The sequence below is a fragment of the Lontra canadensis genome, unplaced genomic scaffold (genome assembly GCF_010015895.1).
Source record: "Lontra canadensis isolate GAN:19392208 unplaced genomic scaffold, GSC_riverotter_1.0 scaffold19, whole genome shotgun sequence".
Classification (NCBI taxonomy): Eukaryota; Metazoa; Chordata; class Mammalia; order Carnivora; family Mustelidae; genus Lontra; species Lontra canadensis.
Window position 1 is genome coordinate 20,640,693 of NW_022631013.1, and position 14,671 is coordinate 20,655,363.

General features: G+C 35.5%; 1 protein-coding gene across 4 annotated transcripts in view; it reads left to right on the forward strand.

The window, feature by feature from the left end:
- Positions 1-14,671, forward strand: part of FSD1L (fibronectin type III and SPRY domain containing 1 like) — a 73,862-nt gene that overhangs the window by 42,026 nt on the left and 17,165 nt on the right. For all 4 annotated transcript variants that reach the window (XM_032860764.1, XM_032860765.1, XM_032860766.1 and 1 more), the window contains exons 6-8: positions 4,763-4,884; positions 10,134-10,343; positions 11,666-11,764. In XM_032860764.1, coding sequence (XP_032716655.1) covers positions 4,763-4,884; positions 10,134-10,343; positions 11,666-11,764 — 431 coding nt within the window. The remainder of the gene's footprint in view (positions 1-4,762; positions 4,885-10,133; positions 10,344-11,665; positions 11,765-14,671) is intronic.

A 14,671-nucleotide genomic window follows, 5' to 3' on the forward strand; every position in this document is an offset into this window, starting at 1 on the left:
ATCAATATTGAAGTCAGAAATGAAATTCAAGAACAGTTTCTTATTAGACTTTTGTTGGTTGAAATAAAAATACCTAATGGCCATGTACCAAAAAAAAAATCTCTTGTATATCTTCTGGAATAAACAATGTATCAGCAAGATTTAAAAAAAAAAACATAGTTGTGGACAATTACATACTTCCAAAAGAATTTCATTTCTGGTATAATATAGTTAGTTTTAGTACAGTTCCTAATTAGCTATGAATGGATGGAGACCCATCTTGGATAATTAAAAAATATATATTCCTGGAATGTGGTTTTTTTTTTGCTCGTAATTTTTAAGTATGTCCTATTTTCAGAGGAGTCAGCATTTTTAATAGTAAGAGCTGAAGCTCTCCTATTTCACTGCTCTCCTGTTTAACACCTTTGTATTCTCATTCCATCCTATTCCTGGTGCCATCTCTTTCTGTTTCTCATGCCACTACTATCTAATATGTGGAAAGAGAAAATGATGAAAGACTATCTTAAAAGGTCTTTCTCATTGGTAGGGCCAGGATTAAGAAAGGTAATTTAGTACTTGCTACAATGAAGACACAAAGGGCTAAAAGAGCTGCTGGCAGTTCTGGATTGAGTTACCACAGGTTTTGATCTTCCTGGCTAATCACTGAGCATCGACTATAGTGAGATTATCATTTACAGTTTCTTTCTTTGAGGATTATGAGATTCTCTGAAAGCCAGCTCTTAAAAACACCACTCTGAATCCTAGATTAAATTATTATTCTTCATCAGATAATTCACAAAATTATTCATCATAGATTCTGTGAAAACCAATGTGTCTATTGTTAATTTTGGCTGAAGTCTTCAATTCTGTTTTTCTTATGGTCTGTTATTTGACTAGAGGCAAGATTCACATGGCACTCATAACATTCTTAGCACAAAAACTGATTTTTATATAGTTTTAGTATATTTTTTGCATCAGGGAATGGTTAAAGACAGGATCAGTTTATCAATCCTGAATGTAGAAAGGTGATTATGAGAGTTTGAAGGTGAAAAGTATTGGCTGTGTATGGGGAGTGGATGCTAGGTAGGTCAGTTTATTGGATAAGATATAGTTGGGTTGTATCTGCTGGAATTTGCTACATGTAGTCCATCTTTCACTGTGGCTAGATAATTCTTTTTAGCCACTTACTCCACTAGGTCTTGCTATGGTCTCTGATTTTCTGGATTGGAAGTCATTTCCTAATCAGGCTTTGGCCTATCCAAGGACTTTGCGAGGGGCGCCTGGGTGGCTCAGTGGGTTAAAGCCTCTGCCTTCGGCTCAGGTCATGATCTCAGGGTCTTGGGATCGAGCCCCACATCAGGCTCTCTGCTCTGCTGGGAGCCTGCTTCCTCCTCTCTCTCTCTCTCTCTCTCTCTGCTTGCCTCTCTGCCTACTTGTGATCTCTGTCTGTCAAATAAATAAATTAACAAAAAAAAAAAAAAACTTTGTGAAAACCCTCACAAGATCTTCTCTTGTACTCTCCAAGGACCCTATATGGTTCTGTACTTCCAAGAATCCTGTCCTTGACCCGTGACATCTTTCTGTATCCAGATTTGTCAGAATTTAATGATGAATTTTCATGGTTGAACGCAAGGCTTCAGTGAAATTTGACTTCTTTGCCTCTTCTAAGCCCATTTCTTGGCTTGATTTCATCAGCTTCCAGGTGATACTCAGGAGTAAAGGTTCCTTTTCTCTGTCAGGGCAAACTCAAACTCCCCCCCACCCCCCACCCCCTGACACATTATTCATTTCGGCTACCCATGAAATTTTCACTTACTGCTTGAGAACACTTCTAGGTCTTGGCTTAAATTTTTAAGCTTGATTTTTTAACTTCATAATGTCCAGGTTTCTCTGATATAAATATTAGGTGCTCTCCCAGGAAGCAGGCTCATAGAATTCCATCATTGCCATTTATGATACAAAAATAATTTAAATATATAGTCTTAGTAAAATAATTTTTACTAAGGGAAGAAAGGATTATTACCTTATATTGAGGGCAGAAGAGGAATTTTAAGGAAGAGTATATGTAACATACCTGACCAGGGAATCAAATATATAAAAATGAAAGAATCTGTGAGAATTGACTATTTATCATTTGTTGTGGTAGAAGTTATGCAGTAGAAACAGCGGGAGTAACAGGAAAAACTAAGTAGCTACAATGAAAAGATAATAGCAGATCCCTGTAATTTTACAAATCACTGGTATATACTTATGGATGCTTTTTAGTAATGTTGGAAGATGATTAGTTAAGGTTTGTTGTGGACTTACAGTTCTGGAAAAAAGGGGTCATGAAAGGGTGAGTCAAGTTAATTAGATACTTTGAGGAAACTGAAAGTGTTCATCCATATGTTTTGCAGTTTTTTCTTTGTAAAAAAGAAACTAAGGGGAAAGGATCTTTGTATTCAGTTGTACTATAGGAAATAAACCAAGAAAGTCAAGGTGAATTAAAACATTCCTAACCATATGGATCCTGTAATGGTAGAGAATTATCTATGGATTTTAGGTTGATTTGTGCTTTCAGACATATATCTCTAAAGGTACTCAGTTTAAAAATAAAAAATTCAGGGGTGCCTGGGTGGCTCAGTGGGCCAATAAGCCTTTGCCTTCACTTCAGGTCATGTCATGATCTCAGGGTCCTGGGCTCGAGCCCTGCATCAGGCTCTCTGCTTGGCGGGGGGAGCCTGCTTCCTCCTCTCTCTGACTGCCTCTCTGCCTACTTGTGATCTGTCTCACTCTATCAAATAAATAAATAAAATCTTAAAAATAAAAATAAATAATCCAGTCTTTTAAAAGATTATAGCATTGTTGTACATCTAAGTTTGATTTTTGGAGACTGAAATTTTCATTGACTAGAAAATAAAGGTCATTATTTTTGTTTTTAAGGTTCTGATATACTTTTTTTTTTTTTTAAAGATTTTATTTGAGAGAGAGCGCACGCAAAAGCATAAGCAGCGAGAGGGGCAGAGGGAGAAGCAGACTCCCCATTGAGCAGGGAGCCAGATGTGGGACTTGATCCCAGGACCCGGGATTTGTGATCTGAGCTGAAGGCAGCTGTTTAACCAACTGAGCCACCCAGGTGTCCCTTGATAGATCTTTCTTTACTTTTTTTTTTTTTTTTTAAATTTTTAATGTTTTTATTTTTTTGATAGATCTTTCTGATGATCTTTTGGAGGACATTTTTTTTCTTTGAGGCCACAGTGATTAAAATCAAGTTTTGTGATAAAAGTTTCAGATTTAAATTCTATGAAAAACTTTCAGATATTTTTTTCAACATTCTCGACAAACCTTTAAATAGGTTTAGAAGCATCCAAGAAGGTTCAAACCCATTCATTGATTTAGTGGTCATATACTAGAACTTCTCTGAACATAGGTCTTTCAGAAGTCCTACATCAAAAGATTCTTGGGACTTTAAAGAGCAAAGTAATTAAGACTTAGTCTTTGTTCCTAACTTCTTACTGATATAATCTTAAATTTAATTATTGAGAACCAACAGCTTAAAGTAATATGTGTGAAATATTCAGCATTATGCTTGGCTTTCAATGAGTTCACTTCCCCATAAGTTGTATTTCACTATAGCCCACTCTTCTTGATCAGTAGATAAGCTGTTTTTGACTCATTGTTATTAATAAACATTACTTTCCTGGTTTTAAAGTGAAATAAAATAACTGAATATAACAACAGCTTGACATTTTTTATCCCAAAATAACTGAATACAGCAACAAGTTTGATATCTTGGATACCACGTATCCTTGGGTAGATTTGGCAGATCTGAATGACTAGGCCTGGTAGTCCCCTTGTTCCTCAGCTCTATTTACTACTTCTCCCAAATTGTGTGCTAGCGGGACAACATCCATGAATAGTACTTTTGTATCATTCTTTGACCAAAGATAATAAGGGAAGTTACTTTGTGATATTTGTGGAAATTTACTGTAATATGAAAAATTCAAATTTGAGATAAAATGACAAATTATTAGAATATGAGAATTTCTTTTAATCTCCAGTTTTCATTGACAGAACAGTTCCCCCATATTTTGGGTAAAATGAGGTCTGATATGGCTTCTTTCTTTCTTTTTTTTTTTCCTTTTGTTTGTTATACCACATTCATCTATTAAGTATTTGTTGAACTATTATTTCCATGTCATATGGTTTCCCAAGGCTGTTTTTCCTTGTATCCTTCCGATATATCAGGATGACACCTAGTAGCATGGAATTTAAAATTGTGATTTCACTTCTTTCCTTTCTCATCCATACCCTATCTTTAGCAGCTACCAGGCTGTACAGTATTTGGTCAGGTTAATTTTACTCTTAATTGAGGATACACGGAGTAGCTGTAACTACTAAGGAGAATGTACATTCAGTTCATTATTTGGCATATGAAAAGGAGTGAGGTTGGCATCAGGAAGTCAGTGAGATTGAGTGTACAGAGCTTCAGATACCTGTTGGATCTGTTAACGATGATTTATATGGGATATTTTTTCCTGTGATATTTTTGTGTGTAATTCTATAAAACTACCTGGAGGAAAGTTGCTTAAAGTCATACTCAATGTCTAAATTTAAAGACATCTTGCAGTTTTCTTAGTTAATTTTCAAAAGACTCCGAGAACAAATTTCCTTTTAGCTTTGTTACCTTTGTTATAGTTTCTGAAATCACTAAAATGAAATAATTCCTATTATTTTGTTTGTAAATTAAATATGGTATACTCCCCATTCTTTTATTTTAAAAGTATGTTTGTGTTTATCGTAGAGTAACAATGGCTTCAGCCTTCCGCCTTTCTTTGAAACCAAAGGTCAGTGACAACATGACTCATTTAATGGTGGATTTTTCTCAAGAAAGACAGATGCTGCGAACTTTGAAGTTTTTGCCAGGTAAGTATGTACACATAGTACATTTAAAGTGTTTTTTGAAATGAACTTTGAAATGTAAATATTAAGACGTATAGTGTGGGGTTTTTTTCTTTATTCAGCTAAGGAATAATTAAATTTGCTAGTCTTTATTTTTAGAGGATTATTTTACTGGTAGTAAAAGTTCCATTTTGAGAATCCCATAGGATATCTTTTATTGTTAGTTTTAAGGCAGAGAGAAACAGTATATCCTGATGGTTAACAGTGGGTTTTGGGGCTGGACTTGGACTTGAATCCTGGCTACCATTTACTTGCTGTGAACCTTGAACAAATTATTTAACTTTGTTTCATTTTTTTTCATCTTTAAAATGTAATGTTATTCTTCAAGGGTTTGTATAAGGATTAAATGAATTGAAACCTCTAAATCACTTGAAAATAGTACCTGGCACATACTTAACACTTAGGGAATATTAGCTGCTGTCATTAGTTACGGTTTTTGGCTCAGATAGACTTTTATTTCTAGTAATAATATGTTAGTATTGGTTTATTACAGTATTAGTATGAGGATATTCCGGTAGCCAAAACCGTTTGAAATTGGGTTCCAAATTATTTTCCACATGTGTGAGAGAGCCAACTAAGTACCTTTTGTCCACATTCTCTTTTTAGCTAACATGAAGTAATGGTGTTTGGTTGATCGCTAAAACAGTTTGGACACAGTGATTTGAGGGAATTGGTGCCTTTTTACTTATTTACAGGTGCTTTTTAGTTACAGATTCTAGTTAGAACTGGCTTTAATTTTTGGAGGTTAGCTGTTTTTGAATAGAGAATGTTGATCAAATAAAGCCATTCTCTGAATATTTGGTCAGGGACTTTAAAATGCGATTGTAAAGACAGGTTGGTAGTCATGAGACTGTAACGGAACTAATAAGTGTAGTGTAAGTGAATTATTATTAATTATTATGGGTCAGAAGTTCTAGAGGAGTTTATAGAAGGAAAAGATGAGAGAAGGAACCATAGGTGTAGACCAGGGGAGGAAGGTATACTTGTCAGTGGATATCTACCTGTAAATTGACCTTTCAGAATTACTATTATATTGTAATTCATATTACTTATAAATTCAGAAGGAGAGTCAGGTGTGGTGGATTGTGAATGTACACGTATTATTATTTTGACTTAAAAAAAAACTACTAAGAAGCAATCTTCTCACTATTATTTTCTTTCTCTTGGGTTTTCTGTGATGGCTTAAGAGATCAAGGTCATGTTAACTATATAGTCAGGTAGATTGCATGGACAGTTAGGATTTCCTCTTTTGGCAAACTGTTAAGACAGCCTAAAGCAATGAGGTACAATAAAATCCTTCTGTGGGTGAGTTTCGTCTGAAGGGAAAACATATAGTAGGTTGTTAAAATTTATGAAAGATGAAATCATGTCACTAATTTTTTATTCTGCTATCGTATAAGAATTTCCCATAAGATGGAGTCAGATTAACTTAAAAAAACAAATGCCTTCATCCTTTAATAATCCATTCCATAAATACCACAAAAATAAACTCTATACTGTATTATGTATGGTAACATGAGTTGTAGATTTACTTAGTCTGAAAAATGGAAGTGATGATGGATGATAATAACTACAGTCATCTTCTACTCTAAGCTGTTTTTTATACATTGAAACTTAAGAATTTACATCCTTCTCTCTGAGCTTCTATAACCCACCTCCCAACTATCACCACTTTCTTGGATTTTTTTTTTTTTTCCCATTTTTACCTTAGTCGCCACTATTAGCCATTTGTGCTCTCATGGGGACCATTATTCACAAGAAAGAAGTATCCACTTGCCAGTACATTCTTAAAGGAATGGCAGCTGAATTAAGATGTAGATAGTGGGTGGGGTGTTAGTTGGTCCTGCTTACAAAAAAAATTTTTTTTTAAAGATTTTATTTATTTATTTGACAGAGATCACAAGTAGGCGGAGAAGCAGGCAGAGAGAGAGGAGGAAGCAGGCTCCCTGCTGAGCAGAGAGCCCGATGCGGGGCTCGATCCCAGGACCCTGGGATCATGACCTGAGCCGAAGGCAGGGGCTTTAACCCACTGAGCCACCCAGGCGCCCCTACAAAAATTTTTTTAAAGATTTTATTTATTTATTTGACAGAGAGAGATCACAAGTAGGTAGAGAGGCAGGCGGAGAGAGGAGGAAGCAGGCTCCCTGCTGAGCAGAGAACCCGATGTGGGGCTCGATCCCAGGACCCTGGGATCATGACCTGAGCCGAAGGCAGGGGCTTTAACCCACTGAGCCACCCAGGTGCCCCCTGTCCTACTTACAAATTAAATGATTCTTGCTGTCAGCCTCTTGAGACTTTAAGTACAGGTTTTTGACTCAGCAAAATTGTGAAATTGCTACATGCCATAGGCCTTTCCATTTCCTTACATGTAGGCATTGCAGAGTCTATTAAATTCATAAATGCCCGTGGTTTATTGTCTTGGCAGCGAACAGTAGTGCGTAGTGCTTATGTTTCAGGAATAGAGATTAGCATCTGTTATGTGTTACAGAGAAAAGAACCTTGCAAAACAGATGAAGGAATTAATAGTAATGACAAATTATAAATACTTACTTGGTTGTCTTTTGTCTTCCTAATAAGGTATATCAGATTCTAAATATTTATTGTACAGTTACACACATACAAAAGTTGAACTTGGGAAACTGAAGTTGTCCCATTTTTCTCCCTTCCTCCTTTTCTTACTAGTTAGGCTTGAAGATGTAAAATTTACATCAAATTCTTTTCATCTTGGGTTTTTGATTTTGTTTTTGTTTTTTAAGAGCCTGGTGGAGCCTGATGCTAGGCTATGGGGCTTGAACTCATGCCTCTGAGATCAAGACCAGGGCTGAGGTTAAGAGTCAGATGCTTAACTGAGTGAGCCACCCAGGGCCTCTGAGGACTCATCTTGGTCTTGATTATTTTATCTCAGATGTAAAATACTTGGCTTACTTTGTTATTTGTTAAGTTCCACATTGCATCGTATTTTAACTTTTGCATATAATTCCTTTGTTGTCATAGTTTTTAAAAATTAATACTTTGTGGGGTGCCTGGATTCTTGATTTCAGTTCAGGTCATGATTTCAGGGTCCTGAGATTGAGCCCTAAATTGGGTTCTGCACTGGGCATGGAGTCTGCTTGAGATTCTCTCTCTCCTTTTCTCTCTGCTCTTCCCCACTGCTTGTGCGTGTGTACGCACACACAGACACATACACAGACACACACACACACTCTTTTTCTTGCTCCCTCTCAAATAAATCTTAAAAAAATAATACTTTGTTTTTTAGAACAGGTTTACATTTATGGAAAATTGAGTAGATTATACAGAGACTTATTATGTATCCCCTTCCTCCCCCAAATATAGTTTACCCTATCATTAACATCTTGCATTAGTGTGGTACCTTTGTTATAACTGATGAACCAATATTGATACATTAATTATTATTATTATTTTTTTTAAGATTTTATTTATTTGACAGAGAGAGATCACAAGTAGGCAGAGAGGCAGGCAGAGAGAGAGGAAGAAGCAGGCTCCCCACTGAGCAGAGAGCCTGATGCGGGGCTCGATCCCAGGACCCTGAGATCATGACCTGAGCCAAAGGCAGCGGCTTAACCCACTGAGCCACCCAGGTGCCCCGTACATTAATTATTATTATTAACTATTAGTTCATAGTTTACATTAGGGTTCATTTTTTGTATTATATGGTTCTTTGGGTTTTGACAAGTGTATAATATCACATATCCACCATGACATTATCATACAGAATAGTTTCACTGATCTAAAATTCGCCTGTACTCTACCTGTACTTCCCTTGTATCCTGTAGCCTTGCTATAATAGCGTGTTAGTTCCAGGAATTTTTTTTCTTGATTCTTTAGATTTTTTGCATTGACATTGATGCCATCAGTGAACAAGTAAAGTTTTATTTCTTCCTTCCTGGTCTATATACTTTTTACTTCCTTTTCTCATCTTACCACATTTAGCTAGGACTTCGAGTACGTTGAATAGGAGTGGTGAAAAGGGGCTTGTCTTAGGAGAAAAGTATCTAGTTTCTCAACATTAAGTATGATGTTAAGTGTAGGTTTTTTGCAAATTTTCTTTATCAAGTAAAGTTCTCCTCTATGCTAGTTTGCAGTTTTTGTCATGAGAGGGTGTTAATTTTATCAAATACTTTTTCTCTGTTGATAAGATCATATGATTTTTCTTCTAATATGATTGATACATTAATTGATTTAAAATGTTGAACCAGCCTGTATGGTTGGAATAAGTCTTTTAAAACTCTTTTTTTAGTCACAGAATGCTTAAATACAGTATCTGCAGTTTCACACATTTTATACCCATCTATATCACTGGAGGACCATGTTCTTCACTTACGTCTCTTGTTTTGCAAATGGAACATCTGTTGATGTTGAGGAGCTGTGGAAAATCTCTTCTATGGAAGAGAAATTAATTATTGTTCATACATGTTAGTTATGGTTCATTTACCCTGGTTGATTTTAATGAACCATGGAACTCCTTGCAGAAACATCTGTAAAGTGTTTTTGGGCTGGAGAACTCATTTTTGTTTAGTGATGAGAAATTATAATTCTTTTATAAATAAAATTTTAAAAATACATTGAAAATGTCTTAAATTACTTTAATCATTGGAGTCAAAGTTTTCTATTTTGTTATTATGATTTAATCAACATTCTACAGCAGTTTGAAGTAGGAGATTAAAAAGTATTTGTTGAGGAATAACAAATTAATCTTGGTTCTTTTTTTTTTTTTAAGATTTTATTTATTTGACAGACACAGGTCATAAGTAGGCAGAGAGGTGTAGGCAGAGAAAGAGAGAGGGGGAAGCAGGCTCCCCGCTGAAGGGAGAGCCCGATGCGATGCTCGATCCCAGGACCCCGGAATCATGACCTGAGCTGAAGGCAGACGCTTTAACCCACTGAGCCACCCAGGCGCCCCTAATCTTGATTCTTTATCTTTGGCATGTTTGAATTGCTTTTTGCCAACTAAGATTTTAATAAACTGAGTAAGACTATAAAAAACTTTGAAACATGAATTTTTTTGAAACATTAATTTTTAAATGGAACTTTGAAAAAATAGTTATTTTGCATTTATTATGTTAGCCTTCTCTTAGCCTCATTCAGTTGCACCATTCAAAAGCAACATGAAAAAAGCAGTTTGAATGACCAACATAAATATTGGATTTGTACTATAATAAATGAGAAATGGACCTTTTTTTTCCCCTCAGTTCCTAAATCTCCAGAGATAGATCCAGTAGAGTGTTTGGTGGCCGACAATTCTGTAACAGTAGCTTGGAGAATGCCAGAAGAAGATAATAAGATTGATCATTTTATACTGGAACATCGGAAAACTAATTTTGATGGACTTCCACGTGTAAAGGATGAGCGATGCTGGGAAATAATTGATAATATTAAGGGTACTGAGTATACACTATCAGGTAAAAGGACTGCATTTTATGAATCTCATTCTCAGAAAGTAAATGTAATTGTGAAAAATATTTTGAGTTACTTTAAAAGATTAAGTTTCTTTAACCAACCTTACTTTCCCTATAATTCATTATAAAAGTAGGTTCCTCTTAAAATATCAGGCAAACTTTCATTTTAATTACTTCTGGATATTTGTGATCTGGTAAAACAATGTATGTAAAACAAGCATGAAGGGGTGTTCTGGAAACCACATTTCAGAATAACATTTAATTTTAACCTTGGTTTTATAACAAAAAAGCTGTCAATTTTCTAGTTGTACATACTACTGTACATTTCAGTGGTACCATCAATACTATTGCTTTTATCTCTTTGTGATTACCTTCACAGTACGACTGAAGAGCTGTGACTTGGTATTAGAAATTTGTGTTAGCCTTTTAAAAGTCTTTAAAAAGGTATTTACACACATACACACACACACAGACAAAAGGTATTTCCACATATAAGGGATTTTGGGTATTTGAAATGGCCAAATGTTTCCAGAGTTCTTCAACACTTGTTATGCATGAGCAGTAATATTACCATTATTGAGCACTTATTATTGGTCAGGAATTGGGCTAAAGTATATTACACAATACATATCATTTAATCTTTACAATTATGAGGTTGGTTTTATCATTTCTATTTTGCAGTTACAAAAACTGCCTCTGTCAAGTTGTTGGCAGTCCGGTAGCTAGTAATTTTTGGACTGAAATTTTAAGGATTTTATTTTATTTTTTTAAAGTAATCTCTGCATTCATCGTGGGGCTCAAATTTACAATTCTGAGAACCAGAGTTGCATGCTCTACCAATTGAGCCAGCCAGATGTGCCATGGATTGAGATTTTAATCTAGACTTGACTAACTTCAGAGTCTACTATTAATTCATGTGCTTTAGTTTCTGTTTAAATTCATTTTTCACATAAAAAGACAATGTTTCATAAATATAAAAATTCTTTAGGGTATCTTCTTTCCAGAAATATGTTGTTTTAAATTGTAACATTTCTCATTGAATAAAACATTACTTTTAACAAGTCTTGAGGGTACCTTTTTATCACTAGCTTTAAAAAAAAATCCACATTGATAAACTGTATATAATTTATTTATTTTGAAGAAAGTTTAGATAAATAATGTTCCTCTTATCTGAGGTGTTAACGTTTTAACATAAACATTCGCTGTCATAGAGTAAAGAGATAGTTCCAAGGAGGGAAAGTGTCTGTTTGAAGGTTCATACTCATACTTTTGGAGTAGATCTCTTCTTTATTTTTCATATCTGAAAACCATTTTCATCTTTTCAGGCTTGAAGTTTGATTCAAAGTATATGAATTTCAGAGTACGAGCTTGTAACAAAGCTGTAGCTGGAGAGTATTCTGATCCAGTGACTCTAGAGACCAAAGGTAAGATCATAGGTATTTATACAGCATAAAACAAAACATCTGAAGTTTTTCAAGACTGTGACAGGAAGTATTTTATGTTGGTAGTGCTTCCCCACTGCATGTGCACATACATACACACACTTGGAATTCCCAGCAGTAGGAATTTTAAGATAGGGAAATTAGGATTACAAAATTGGTTTTCATTAGTTCATCTTTTATGATGGTGTTCAGATGGGTAAAATAGCCCAAGATGATGGCATTATATTCTCTGGTGGATGTTAGTTTATAAATTGCAGTCAAGTACAAATACATAGGCATCAATGAGATTTGCCCACAGATTGCTCAGGGAATGGATTATGGGGAAGTACCATTTCAGTTTAGTTCAAATTCTCTGTTTTCTTTCTTCCTTCGTTCCTTCCAGAGAAGGTGGGGGAAGGCGTGGATGGAGAGGGAGAGAGAGAATCTTAATAAGCTTAATAAGCTCCACAATGGACGTGGAGCCCGATGCAACCTCAGTCTCCTGGTCCTGAGATCATAATCTGTACCAAAATCAAGAGTCTGATCTTAACTGACTGAGTCACCCAGTCACCCACTCTGTTTTCTTAAATCTTATTCTAGAAATTAATATTTGTATTTTTATTAATGTTTAAAAAGCACTCTCAGAGTTCTCCATTTCATTCTGTCTGCATGCTGTGGTATTTAGTAAGTCTAGTCTCACTTGGCTTGGACATGATATCTTTTCTTGCCACTCATGACTCTACCCTTCTCCATCATATTAAACATTAGGGAACAGCCTAAGGATTTTTTTCCTTGCTTTTTTTTTTTTTTTAAGCCTTAGGATTTTAACAAGCAGCTAAGAATTGATGGCACCTTAGAGTTATATTTACTTTTTCTTTCTCTCCAGAATGTAGATATCCTCACATGTATTACCTAATAGCTAATATAGAGGTTAATAAACCCTGTTTTTTTGTTTGTTTGTTTTGTTTTTTAGTAATTTCTGTACCCAATATGGGACTCGAACTCACTACCCTGAGATCAAGAATGTCATGCTCTTCTGACCAACCAGCCAGGCACCCCAATCTTGTTTTCTTAAGGCAATTCATTGTTGATATTGCAGAGTCTCAGATTTGCTTAATCCTATTTTTTTAATAACCTATTTATGAAGCAACTATTAAATGCCCATTTAATAACATGCTTATTAAGGAATTTTTTTGTTATTTGTATTGAAAAACCATATTCTTTCTGTAAGTTCATTTTTGTTTTCATGCAAATTTTGAAAAGTTAAGAACTTGTTTAATACGGTATTTCCCAGAAGCAGTATGGTCCGTAGATTTGTATTTAGAAAGTTATTTTATAAATAAAGAGAATGAGCAATGGTCAGATGCATATTTGAAATTAAAGTGCTCTTGGGACGCCTGAATGGCTCAATTGGTTAAGTGTCTGCCTTCAGCTCAGGTCATGATCCCAGGGTCCTGAGATCAAGTCCCATATTGAGCTCCTTGCTCAGCGGGGAGCCCGCTTCTCCCTCTGCCTACCACTCCCTCTGCCTGTGCGTGCTCGCGTGCGCGCTCTGTCTCTCTCTCTCTCTGACAAATAAATCTTAAAAAAAAAAGGGCTCTTTACAGTGAAGGAAAATATTTTTAATTTACTTGGTAAACATTAGGCTCTGTATATGAATATCTTGTTGTTTGATGATGCATACTTCGTAGATACGTTGAAGCTTTGGCTAAATCGAGTAATATCTTTAAGTGAAATGGGGTTGTAAAAGAATATCAGTTCAATGTAATTACCAGAAATTCGAACTTTTGAAGAAAAATATAACAGAAGCAGATTAGTTGATAACTACGTAGTAGATGATACCTTACTTAAGGCAGAGATTCTAGGAATTTCATTTGAGAACATGATGAATTCTGCATTATTCAGCTTAATCAATACATTTTAATGATTTACTTTCAGTCTCCAAAGACAGAAGGTAATACCTTGTTACACTGATTTCATAAACTAGTAGTTCTGAGAAAGTCTTCTGAGTAAATAGATAGTTCTCCAAAATACCAAGTAATTTGAAAAGCATACTTTTGTTTCACTTTTTTTGTTTATTTTTTAAGTTATTTTTTAAAATGTGGCACTACATTACATTAGTTTCAAGTGTACAACATAATGATTCAACTTCTCCGTAGTTATGCTTTGCTCACTGTAAGCGTAGCTACCATCTGTGACCATATAATGCTATTCTAATACCACTGACTATATGCCCTGTGTTTTTTTTTTTTTTTTAAGATTTTATTTATTTGTCAGAGACAGAGGGAGAGAGAGTGAGCAAGCACAGGCAGACAGAGAGGCAGGCAGAGGCAGAGGGAGAAGCAGGCTCTCCGCCGAGCAAGGAGCCCGATGTGGGACTCGATCCCAGGACGCTGGGATCATGACCTGAGCCAAAGGCAGCCGCTTAACCAACTGACCCACCCAGGCGTCCCTATGCCCTGTGTTTTTTATTTTATATTCATGTAAGCAGTGTTTTCCCCATGTCTTTGCCATCTAAGTCATCTCTAGTTTTGTCAGCTGGGCCAGTTTCCTTGCTTCTGCTCATACCCTGTTTCTCTGTGCTTTTTAATTCAAAACCCCTGAGAGTTTAAATATGAAACTATTAAGTAGTAGAACCTCAGAGAAAATGTGTTTGAGCCAGGCTGTGTAATTTTTTACATCACATCACTTTTTCCGGATCCTCAAGTGCACGAGCTTCTCTTCCTATTTAGTCATAGCAATCAACTGATAACCAACTGATATTCTAACAACAGAAAGTTGAGGTTATTATGTGCTGATGGAGTTTCCAGCAGAAAGAATAGCAGAAACATGAGAGGCCATGCAAGTACATTGTATTTGGTTGGAGTTACAGGATATGTAGAGAACAATAATGGGAAATAAGGAGTTACT